Genomic DNA, 12,655 nt, shown 5'->3' on the forward strand with positions numbered 1-12,655 from the left:
TTCGGCGATTTTTGTATGAACTGCGATATTTTAGACATGTGTCTAAAAACATGATTAATTTTATAATTATTATTTATTATAGGTTGCTTACTATATATATATATATATATATATATATATATATATATATATACGTATATATATATATATTATACATATTATATATATATGTATGTATGTATATGTATATATATATATATATATATAAATTTTAGACAATTAGATATATTTAAGTGATTGTAATTTTTTCAGTGCCTATATTGACCGACGAAATTTTCTGAACTTGTAAAATTTACGAAAATCTGCATAATGCACATGTTCGATTGTTATAATATATATATATATATATATATATATATATATATATGACCGGATATAAAAAAAAATTTTTTTTAAATAAACTTTACAATTTACGCTGTGATACGGGTAAAGTACAATTATTCAGAAATCACCGAACATGCTAACTGGTTAAATAATTTTTTTTAATTCACATAACGAAATCTAACTGTTTAGTTTTTTTTTTTTTATTTCCATATAAAAAAACTATGCTTTCTATTAATTATACTTAACCAAATTTTCACATAAAATGCACATTTAATAATTACATTGATTTTCTTCAATTTCGTATGGTTTCTAGTAAAATTAAATAAAACAAACGAAGGAGATTTATTTCAAATGAATATCGAGATTTCAAAATATTTTTAAGAAAAACAAAAGAAACGCACATATCCGGTGAACTTGTTTGAATCATTTATAATTAGCGCCAAAATTACATTTCCAACAATGGATATTACGGTAGTTGCGTTTTAATTAGTGCTCTGTATTACGTAATATCGAATATTTCAAAGAAAATCATTAGAATCTAATTATTGTAATTCTTAAAAAGAGTAAAAGTGTTAAGTGCATTCTTAGTTATTTCTAATTGTTTAGATAACGAGAATAAACATGGAGCTAATAGAAATTCCACCTGTTGCATTAAATGTTTTTGAAATGGTACGTATGCATGTTAACTTTTATCTTGTTCATTTTCTTTTTTCTTTATTTATAACCATTGAAATGATTAATTAAAATATTTAAACCGATTGTAGAAAAATCTGAATCTTTCCTGTCATCCGTGCGCCGCTATTTGACTTGTATAATATTAAGGTTTCTAGCATTGTTTATTGTACTATTTTATAGAACATATATAATTTAAATATTTCTTCACTATATATTTACTCGAATAAGTATTATTATTTTAATAATAAATATTGAAAATTCAATAGAAAAATGAAATATCAAAATAGTGTCAAACAGATAACAGGAAAGCTCTAAAAAAATCTCTATGCTTTTACGTTATGTCAGTTATATATCGGTAAACATAGGTTTTGAACTCGTTAAATGAACGTGCATCATGTGTAGCAATACGTATTTATAACAAAGAGAAAAAAATTCAAGTAGTAGATAATGGTATAGGAGTATCTATAGATGCGTTAGCAGGCTTAGAAGATATTGGAAAAGATAATATTCATGATTTACAATTACATTATAATTTAAGATACAATAGTTTGAAGAACATATTTAAGAATTTTCCAATTATTTCCATTTCATCGAGATGTCAGAATTCTTTGGAAACGAATACAAAGGTAGATTGTAAGAATTTTCTTTAATGACAATGAAGATTTTTTCATTTACGTTATATATAAATATATTTTCTAAATCAGATCTATAGAAAGGGTTTATCTCCTATTATGTTGAAAGAAACATTTCGACCGTCAACTGGTACAACAGTATCCATATATAATTACTCTAATACTATATATGCTCATAAACAAACTATATCTATAATATGCTTTTTAATAGCAAATATTTCTTTAAATAGTCCTAAGGTAATAAACTATTCAGTTATTATATATCAAAATTATGTTCCCCCTTTATACTTATTTGATAGATATGTACCTCTTTTTTTATTTTCAATTTCATTAGACTTCCTTCACACTTAGAGACGAAGATGATATATTTTTACAAATCACTAAAGATAGAGATTCAAAAAAAGTTTTAGAAATGCTATATGGAGAACATATATTACAAGATTATATATGGACAATACCATCTACTAAAGTATTAACTATTCAATACCATGGTTATATTGGAATGATTAAGACAGAAAAAAAAGCTTTGCATTACATTTTCTTAAATAATAGACCAGTCTATTGTACTACAATTATAAATACAATACTGGATTATTTCATTCAACATCTAAATTACTATATGAGAATTTGCAATGTTAGTAAAGAAATGATATTTCTTATGTTTTTTATTAATTGCACAGCAACAGAAGTTGTTGTTACTACAAAAAATGATAAAAGATTTATGTTATTATACAAAGTACGTGATGTTCTAGATAGTGTTAGACAATTTATAAATAATATTTTCCTGGATGAATTTTTCATTAAACAATTATATGAATATATCCAATTTCACATACCAAAGCAAGTACAAAAAATTGATAAATCTGTAGAATCTGAAAAGGTACACAATGTTTTACCCTTATATCTCAAAGTAGATCACTCAAAAAAAAATCATAAGACTAAAAAATCTATTTTATATAATACTAATATTAATCATAATCCTATCACAGTTTTTTATACCAAATATGGAATGTTTCTTTATGAAAGTATAAAACAAGGAAGATCAATAGAAAATTATATAATTGATATAGAACATTTGAAAACAGATACTTTTATAAAAAAAAGGCAAAAATTACAAAATATAAATTATAATTGTAATCAATATTGCTTTGAGGAAAATATTACTTCTAATATTTCTAATAATTTTGATTCAAAAGAGAACATAGAATATATAAATTGTGTGAATTCAAATCCAAATTCAAATAATACTATAGCCAATATAGAACAAACACTATCTGCAAAACAAGAACATGACATAGAAAAAACTGATTATGTAGAAGATTATAATTGCTCTCTTTCTGAGTGGTCTGATTGGAGTTATCATACGAACGAAGTAAAAAATGATGGAATAGAAGTGCAAAATACTCTTTCCAAGTTGAAAAAGAAAAATGAAAGTATTAAAAAATATTACAAAGTTTTTGATTTTCTTCCACAAAAGTTAAATAATCTTATTCAGTTTAGAGCTATTAAATTAATAAAAACACCTTCGTTCAATAATATTGATACAAGTATATCGTTTAATGAGATAACGCATAATTATCAAGGTATGATAAAGCATGATAATATCTATATTTTACTTTCATATACTTATTTTATATATTTATGTATGTATTTATATGTATATATATGTATATTTAATAGAAAATGAACAACAACATCAAGATGTTGATATACATCCATGCACATTTAAACAACATTTCTATGAATTTAGATTAAAAAGAACTGCATTACAATTTATAAAGGTAATAAATAATTGTAGAAATATGAATTCCATAGAAATAGAGAAGTAATAATAATTATTATAATTTCATTGTAGGTATTAAATCAAATTAATAATCAATTAATAGCAGCCTTAATGATTTATGATAATATGGAATTATTGCTAATGATGGATCAACATGCTGTTCATGAAAGAATAAGATATGAAAATTTACTTAATGGTAATATTGCACATTAAATATATGTATATGTGTATGAATTAATCTCAATAATATACAAAAAATATTAGAATATGTTTTATATGTAACTTGTAATTTCATTTACTTATATAGATTATAGAACATCAGATTATAAAAGTTTTCTAACTAAAAAACTATCAATTCCAATAATAGTAGAAGTAACAGTAAATATGTGCACTTTGCTTCTCTGTAACAAGCTGTCCTTAGATAAATTTGGAATAAAATTAAATGCAATTAATGAGAATACTTTAAGCATATACAGTATACCAAAATGTTTCATAACAAATAAACAATATTATAATGATATAAAATTGGCAATGACAATTCGAAATTTGTTAAATGAAATTGTAGACAATATTATGAATGGAAATGGTACAAACTTTTTACCTTTATCTATTCACAATGCCATTTCAATGGAAGCATGTCGTGGTATTTATTATTTGTATACATTATATTTTATATTAACTATAGAAAAAATGATTAAAAGAATACATTTCATATAAAGTATTTGCTGTGTATTCTCTTAGGTGCTATAAAATTTGGTGAATTGCTATCTGTACAACAATGTATAGAGCTTTTTGATGACTTAAAAACTACAAAATCTCCAACTCGATGTGCACATGGACGACCTTCGATAATACCTATAATTGAGCTTTCAGAATTAAGAAGAAGGTGTTATAAAAATATAAAGGTACTCTCACTTCTTGTTTTGTACAATTGCTTCCTGAGTAGATGAAGATATTTATTATGTTTATTCAAATCAATTATATCTAGTATATAATTTAATTTAATTTTTAATAATGAGTTAAACATATTGCCAGTTACAGTATTTTTTATTACATTATTTTAAACATGCTATATGTTTTCTCATAATTATTTTATTTGATTATACAAGTATTTATTATAAATGTTGACATCTATTTAGAACAATTTCTAAAAAGCAGTTTTTTTCACATCCCTGCAGAATTAGGGGTATGAAATATAATATAGAAATAGGAGATTATTCAAAAAAAGAAAAAAAAAAAAAGATTATTTTTGATAATATAAATGTGCAATATTAATAAAGAGTAATATAGATTATATTTCTGGATATGCAGAGACCAGTATATCTTTACCAAAGTAATTAACTCTGTTTGCAATTATTACGAAATCAGTTCCACCAAAAGACATAGGACAAGCAATATTTGGACGAGCAAAGAAACAAACCGTATAAAGTGCCATCTCTAACTCTGGTGATGTGCCAACAAAAAGAGAAGTCACTGGTTGAACAAAACCATTTAATTTAGAACGTACTTTGACTATAGCTGCCTTCTGTAAAAGATATTATAAAAATATACAAGTGTACTAAAATAATAATGTGAACAACATTTCCAAAAGGTTTGGTGGATTTTATCATAAATAGTTTAAAAAAGAAAATTATTAATAATTAATTATTAACAAACAAACAAACACACACACACACAGAGTTATAGATAAAATATAATACTTACGTCCCCAAATGTTAGTTCTTTAATATATCCAAGATAATCGATCTTTTTCTCAGCCTCTTGCTTGGCATAATAGATCCAATTATGTAAACCAATTATATCAGAGTCAAATTGTTCTGCTAAGTAAACTGTTTCAAAGCCGGAACTCGACGCATCTCCATCTATTCGTTTGAATTGTGAGAACCATATGCGTTTTAACGTGTCCTTGAATTCATATGGATCATCGGGTATATATCCTTTGCTAGCTAAGAATTTCATTGCGTTTTGAAGGACATCCGTCTTTAAAAAGTTGTCGAGTAACTGAGATTCTTTTTCGCGTTTCTCAGGCGTAAGATTTTCTTTCACTTTAACATCCATTTCATAATTATTATGAAGATCGATAACAGATTTGATCGTTGATATTTCGTAAGCTTCTGGCTTCACATCCAACAATCTAAAAAAAAAAAAAAAATATTTACGTTTATAGAAATCATTTAGAAACATGTTTATAAAAGAGATCGCTTACGGATCACTTGCGTCATCGGTAACACTGTCGTCTTTCTTTTGACCTTGTAGTTTAATGGTAATATGCTTGAATGCATTATTTACATCTTGACTAAACAATTCCTCCGACAATTTTTTAATATCCTCATTAGGAGTTACAAAACCAAGTGGATTAGGATTATTACTAGATTCCGGAGTATTTTGACTATTGGATTTACCATCAGTTCCAGGGGGAGAAGCATTATTATTTGCATTAGTTTCAGCGTTTTGTAATGGCTTAACAGCAGAGGGATCTGCCGATGGTACAGAAGCTGCATTTTCAGCAGGAGGACTTGCTGCAGGAGGATTTGCAGCGGGTTGAGCCTCTCCCGCGGTTTGAGTTGGAATAGATTGATTGTTATAATAATTATTATATGTAATTTGAGTATGAGAAGTAGCAGGAATAACTCCACTACTACCACCACCACCTCCACCACCACTATGCCCATAAATTCCTCCTGGAAGAATTCTGCTCACGGCTGCATTTACACCTGCACTAACTCCAGCGAAGACAAAAGCTTCCTTGGCGATTTGCCCGATACCTGGTTTATACGGTTGGGAGGATGGCAAGAGAATAGTTTGCTGTGGCGCTTGTCCGAACGATGGATTATAGGATTGACCATAAGATGGATTAAAAGGTTGATTGTGCGATGGATTGTACCCATGACCCATTGGATTATAAGGTTGTCCCATATTAGGTGAATTGTAAGATTGGCCTTGACCTGGATAGCCATGATTATAGCCAGGGTTATAACCAGAGTTATAGCCGCCGACCGAAGGATTATAACCTTGACCAGCTGATGGATTGTGTCCAGCATTATAAGGATTGGGTGGACTTTGCTGGGAACCAAATTGTTGACCTTGACGAGGATATCCACCTGTGATCATTAAAAAGATTACAATTTTATGTCGCACACGTAGTTCATTCAAAGAAATATACCTGATGGATTGTATCCTGATTGCAAATTAGTTGCACTAGTTTTGGAAGCAACATTTTGATCTAAAGATGGAGCAGACGGCTTTGACGCCGTATTGCTGCTGGTTTGTCTGTTGTTAGTTTGTGGAACATTCCATCCTATTTTATCTGGAGTTGAGCCTAGGAAAAAAAAGACATAAATTTCACTAGTCATATATGGAATTTATAAAATATTAATAACGTACCAGATCGAGTATTTTGAGGTCTAGTTTGGTGTGGTCGCGGTGTTGTCCTTACGGACGAATGCGATCCCCAACCCCATCCGCTTTTACGACCACCGCTCTTTCGAGCTTCCTCGGTAGCTGTTAATGCAATTATTACAATTATATTTAGTAATATATTCTAGTAATATCCCCTTTTTGCTATTTGCTATCTCTATTATACTAACGATATCAAATCTACAGACACTTAAATAATTCATGTGATAGAGATAAATCATATTACTCATATTCATGCATTGGTTGTATGTAGTACCTATTATGTATTTGACTTATATATCGATAATTCTCAAAGAATTTAGCTAAATTAACAAAATAACGAAAGAATTTGTTCTTCCTAGCGCATGCGCGTTTTTCAATTAAAGTAGAATGCCGACAATTGAATAATAATCCTATCAAGAACAATTTGCATCATGATATTTCTTCTTATCACACTTGCTATTGCGTTTTGTTTCTTTCTTAAACAATTGTTTTCATATCACAAAATTTTATTTAATTCCTTTATAAATAGACAACATCATATCACTTAAAAGAACGTTTTTAAACGGATATGGAAAATAATACAAATTTCAATGCAGAAACTTTCAAATTCCTTGTTTAGAAAGTATATGATCTAAACTTTCGAAAATGCTTATAAAGATAAATATAATTTAATACTCGAATAAATTGATTTATTTATATTGAATCTTCACTTAATATCTTTCTATTACATTTATATCACGAATGATATATTCACGATGTTCTGTTTCAGATAATTAACAGTAATATTTTTTAAATGTCTTATTATTTTGAAAATGAATAAGTCAAGGATCTTTCGATTGCATAATTTCTCAGAATTATTATTCACGTTACAATGGATCTTTCGATTTGATTTGATGACTCATTATTTCATTTTCAAAACATTATTACACATTAAGTCAGCTCTCTCACTATTTTTGTTAAAATAAAAATTTGTACGTATCTGCTTACCATGAATGAGGAAAATAACGATCGAAACGATCAAGGTCCTCCTGATGATCATAATCACTTCTAAATCCCAGCCAGATGATTTTGTGTTCGTATCTTAACTGATTAAATAATTTAAATGACACAAAGAAATAATGATAAAAAGAAATTCTAGTCGAGAAAAATTTTTGTGAACTATTTCACTGCTAGTTCGACGTGCTACTACTGTATTTCACAGCTCGTAGCGCAACAAATACAAGACTCGGTTAACAGCAAATATACGACTCGTCGGTATTGAGTCATGTATTCTCGTGGGCTTTCTCTTTCCATTGATCACTTCGAGGTAATCCGTAAAGAGTGGGGATCTCTTTACGGAGAGATCTCGCTCATGAACTTACGTGTGTTATAGCGAGTTTGATCACTAAATTAAATAGATCTTTCCAAGAAAAACTTTATTTCTTATCGTGTCTGATCTTACTCTGTATAAACCAAAAAACTTAATATTCTGAAACATAATTTCTATTTACAAAAAAGAAACGTTTCCTTCTTTTTTATATTTTTCAGAAAAAATTAAATCTTGGTCGTTTGCGGACGTCACGCTAAAAGAAAAATCTTGAAGGATCGTTTGTTGGTAACGTGGATTTTTTTTATGCAACGGTGAGACAAAATTATCCATTAATTATTTTCCTTTAATATATGATATCTATTACAGGTATTTTTTTGTTTCTTGTTCCTTTTTTTTTCTTTAATTGAAAAAAAAAAAATTGTTTTGTTTTTCATTCAATTTAATATTTGTAAGAACAAAATTGAAATTCTTACACTTAATTAATTAATTTTTTATCTGTTGAAATATTTGTAAATTGTAATATTTTGTTTATTATATATAATTCTTTATCTTATTTACTTAATTAATTGAAATGTATTTAAAAGATTGGTAGTGCGAGATCTATAAGATCCTTCCCATAGTATCTGAAGGCATGAGTATAAATATTGAACGTGGTATTGCCAAGTGATACTGGGCACAAATTATTTGGTCTAGCATAGAAACATATCGTATATAAAGCCATTTCAAGTTCTGGCGTCGTACCCACGAATATCGTGACATTTGGTCTGATGATACCATTCATTTTTAAATTTAATTTAACTAATGAAGCTTTCTGAAATTCAAACAAATAAGAATTCATTTAATTAAAATATTTCAATGTATAATCCGAAGATAATAATGATGATATAACAATTATTTTCATACATACGTTTCCAAGATCCATTTTATCAACGTATCCCATATAATTGATATTTTTGGACGATTCTTCGTGATCAAAGTAAATCCAATCTTGCACACCTAAAATATCGGTATCACCATAAATCTCTGAAGCGAAGACACGTTCAAATCCTGAAGAAGTGCCACTAAATTGGGTGAACCAAATGTGACGTAGAATGTCTTTTCTTTCAAAGTCGTCGGGATCAATGAAGCCACGTGATGACAACCATTTCATCGCTGTGTGCATAACATTCGTATTTAAAATAGTATCCAGAAAAAGATTTTCCTCCATACGTTTTTCGAAAGTTCTGTTTTCTTTTTTACTTGAATTACGTTCATAATTGTCGTACAACATGCGAATAACTTTGATCGTTAAAATATTGTATACCTCTGGTTCTACGTATAACAATCTGAAAAGAAAATTTCATTTATTATGCGATCTAAATCATTGTAATATAATAATGTTGTTATATAAATGATTATATAAAAAGAGAAAAGATAATTACGGTCTTTCAGCGACGTCTGTTATGTTACCAGGCTTTGAACGAGCTTGCAAATTTATTACTATATATTTAGATACATTGTGTTCTTCTTGGGCAAATAGATCTTCTGATATTTTGTAAAGATCATTATCGCTAATAAAATACTGATAAATATCAGCCGTATTAGCAATTGTATTATTTACTTGTTTATTAGAATCATTTCCTTGAACGTACAAATTTGGATCATTTTTCATTGAAACACCGGTTACACCTAACTGATTCGGTAATCTAGCATCATTGTTCCCATCCGATACACTTGGAATATTAGATGGTGGATAATAGACTCCGGTATTAGTCATCGGTAAAGTTGGATTTTGCAATGGATTCGATCCAGTAGGATTGTACATTGGATTTGGAGGAGAACCCATATTTTGTGGGTCCATTGTTCCATTGGCGGGATAATTGTTAAAGTACTGATTATTGTAAGTTATGTGTGTTGTTGTACCAGTACTGCCACCAGTCGAACCTTCGGTACCACTTGGTCTAGGCTCGTAATAATGTTGATGAGGATTGATCAGTCTATTTACGCCAGCGTTGATAGTTGAAAATACTAAAGCTTCCTTAATCATATCACCAAAACCTCTACCACTACTTTGCTGGCCTGGTACCATTAATACTGTTTGTCCTGGTATGTAAGGTTGTGCTGCAGGCTGAGCAAGATATTGTCCTTGTTGTTGAGGATACAAAGCAGGTCCAGGTGCATAACCACCAGGTGCATAATGATTATTCATTGGGTGACCTGTTTGCATATTTGGATAATGTGGAACACCGGATTGTAGCGGATAATTATGTGTTACAGGAAATGGAGCATGTCCTTGAGGATAATTCATTGAGTGACCACCAAACGGTTGTTGCGGCATCGGAGGTATATATGGACTTCCAGGATTAGAATGAGGAATTGTTTGACTTGGATAAGGCATTGAATGTGATGGATATGGAGGATTAAGCGGATGTGAAGATTGCGATCCGAAATTGTTGTTGGGATATACGCTTGGTTTAAAACCAATTGGCGAATTATTGTTAGGATATACTTCTGGTTTAAATCCAATTGGAGATTGGTGTATAGGCATTCCAGCTCCTTGATTAACATGTGTACCAGATTGTCCAAAAGATGGTGCTTAGAAGTAAAATATTGAATTATTATAATTTAACGAAGTGTTCTATCGTCTGTACGTACAAATATATATTACCTTGAGGTGGTGCAGATGAAAAAAGAGGCTTCGAGTCGTGAATTGGTATAATTGGAGCTGACGGAGCGTAAGGCGATGATGGTGGTTTTGCGTTTGTGCTAAAGCCTATGTTAGACGTCTGATGATTTACGTCAGTTTCTAGGAAATAAAAATGAAGTTTTGTAGAATAAAATAAAATAAAACAAAAATATATTATACACACACACACACACACACACACACAATCAGTATAACTCACTTGGCTTTGTTGCTCCACCTCCTTCGCCATGTAAAAATGGCGTATTGATATCTTTATGTGATTGTTGATGTGTAACTGTGCTTCCTAAAATATTAATATTTATTTACTGTATTTATCGACAAATGTTTACACATGCAAATATCGCTATGATTTGAAAATATTTTATCTTTTAGTATATTTTATCGTGGTCATTTGTTATAAACAACGTTATTTATTAACAGATTATTCATGTGTATGATAATATACCGGTCATATGCCCAGTATTTAATGGCTTTGAATTTATCGACGAAATTTTTCCATGATCTGACGAACTCGAAATGTGCCCTCCTGAAGGATGATGTCCACCCGAGGATAACGTAGGCTTAGAAATTCGATGACTCGAAGATGTACGGCTACTGCCAAAACGTGATGAAAATGACGATTTTATTGCACTTGTATAGCCTGTAGAGAATATATAATATATGGTTAAATATAACATAAGATGATTAAAAATTACCTATCAGCATTGAACGTTAGTAAATATCACCGAGATAAGAAATATCAATCAACGAATAAAACTTTGTGTACATAACAAAACTAACTGTACATATGTGATCACCTATAGGCAAATTACTTTACATTTAGAATTATATGTTAGAAGGTATACGATTTTGTTAGTAAAAAGTTTTAAGAAATTGTATACTAACCTATGTCTATAAATCCCAAAATAAAGAATAAAAGAAATATCCTTAGCCACATCATTTTAATTGGGAACGTTCGTTACGTTTTAACCACGATTGAAAATATGTCTCGTTCCTCTCGAATTTTCAAATAAACTACGTGGCGCGTCTATTGAAATCATACTTCGTATTGAGAAATGAATTTCTACGAATCAATGATCACATGTAAATAAGAAGAAAAAATTAAATCATCAATGACCCTAGCGAGATAAGAAATAATTCCGTAAACAATGATTTCTTATTAAACGAACCGATTGTCGAACACATATTTAATACTGACGTAGTACATACTATACATACTACGTTGATAAATATGTCGTCAAACGAGATAAATCAAAACAAAGTTTAAAGTGCAATAAATGAACTTTTTTCGATAATTTTATCACTTAATCGTTATCACACTGTAGAAAAATAAATATCCACAAAATAATTTATATATGAAATAAAATGAATTTACATTAATGAATATGCAGTATTTGAGCAATCTATATAGATATGTAAGTAAAATTTATGTAGAATTGTTAAAAATATTCAAACAAAATTTTTTTTATCAATTTTCAGAATTACTTTGGGAAAAAGAATACAAGGGCTTCTTAACAACATGATCATTAATATTAGAAATATATATATTATTTTTCTGAATTATAAAATCTATATTAATAGAAAGTACTATTAATCTATTATCAGATTATATAATCATTAATATCTATAAAGTAATAACCCATTAATATCTACCATAATATCTACCCAATATATATAATATATATATATATATATAATATATTATTATTATAACTTAACATAGAATCAGCTGTTGCTTAATTTTTTATATATTTAAAACGTCTGCAATACATTATTTTGCAATGTATCTATCCAGAATTTTTTCACTTGGATAATCTGGAACGGATAATTTACGAAATCCTTCGTCA

The 12,655-nt window shown here is 28.9% G+C and overlaps 4 protein-coding genes and 1 long non-coding RNA gene across 9 annotated transcripts in view; 2 read left to right on the top strand and 3 right to left on the bottom strand.

Moving 5' to 3' along the window:
* The first annotated feature begins 543 nt into the window (after positions 1–543).
* On the top strand, positions 544–4,633 carry LOC122634631 (DNA mismatch repair protein Mlh3-like). Of its 4 annotated transcripts, none has more exons than XM_043823751.1 (8): positions 561–993; positions 1,365–1,625; positions 1,704–1,868; positions 1,966–3,214; positions 3,312–3,412; positions 3,487–3,610; positions 3,722–4,057; positions 4,156–4,633. In XM_043823751.1, exons 1-8 carry the CDS (start codon positions 946–948, stop codon positions 4,362–4,364), a joined length of 2,493 nt encoding a protein of 830 aa, XP_043679686.1. In that variant the 5' UTR covers positions 561–945; the 3' UTR covers positions 4,365–4,633. The 4 variants fall into 4 exon arrangements, with proteins under 4 accessions (XP_043679689.1, XP_043679686.1, XP_043679687.1 ...); XM_043823752.1 differs by having other exon boundaries at positions 572–993; positions 1,595–1,625; XM_043823754.1 differs by lacking the exon at positions 3,722–4,057 and having other exon boundaries at positions 544–993.
* Positions 4,487–8,003, bottom strand: LOC122634634 (poly(U)-specific endoribonuclease homolog). Its single transcript, XM_043823761.1, has 6 exons — positions 7,801–8,003; positions 6,799–6,915; positions 6,578–6,733; positions 5,621–6,515; positions 5,119–5,548; positions 4,487–4,939 (listed from the first exon to the last, which is right to left on the bottom strand). The coding sequence occupies exons 1-6, from the start codon at positions 7,850–7,852 to the stop codon at positions 4,706–4,708; spliced, it is 1,884 nt and encodes a 627-aa protein (XP_043679696.1). The 5' UTR covers positions 7,853–8,003; the 3' UTR covers positions 4,487–4,705.
* A 212-nt stretch (positions 8,004–8,215) lies between these two features.
* LOC122634636 lies at positions 8,216–11,482 on the top strand. Its single transcript, XR_006328444.1, has 2 exons — positions 8,216–8,433; positions 10,379–11,482. It is a non-coding gene; the product is annotated as an uncharacterized LOC122634636 (long non-coding RNA).
* Positions 8,627–11,834, bottom strand: LOC122634632 (poly(U)-specific endoribonuclease homolog). Its single transcript, XM_043823756.1, has 7 exons — positions 11,694–11,834; positions 11,254–11,448; positions 11,008–11,091; positions 10,770–10,907; positions 9,544–10,696; positions 9,030–9,447; positions 8,627–8,933 (listed from the first exon to the last, which is right to left on the bottom strand). Exons 1-7 carry the CDS (start codon positions 11,746–11,748, stop codon positions 8,700–8,702), a joined length of 2,277 nt encoding a protein of 758 aa, XP_043679691.1. The 5' UTR covers positions 11,749–11,834; the 3' UTR covers positions 8,627–8,699.
* A 721-nt stretch (positions 11,835–12,555) lies between these two features.
* Positions 12,556–12,655, bottom strand: part of LOC122634635 (glyoxalase domain-containing protein 4) — an 11,376-nt gene continuing 11,276 nt past the window's right edge. The window contains exon 7 of one of the 2 annotated variants that reach the window (XM_043823764.1): positions 12,556–12,623. In XM_043823764.1, the coding sequence (XP_043679699.1) occupies positions 12,580–12,623 (44 nt within the window). In that variant the 3' untranslated portion in view covers positions 12,556–12,579. Of the gene's footprint in view, positions 12,648–12,655 lie in introns of both variants that reach the window. The other variant, XM_043823763.1, reaches the window with a different exon arrangement.

The sequence above is a fragment of the Vespula pensylvanica genome, chromosome 15 (assembly GCF_014466175.1).
Source record: "Vespula pensylvanica isolate Volc-1 chromosome 15, ASM1446617v1, whole genome shotgun sequence".
Taxonomy (NCBI): Eukaryota; Metazoa; Arthropoda; class Insecta; order Hymenoptera; family Vespidae; genus Vespula; species Vespula pensylvanica.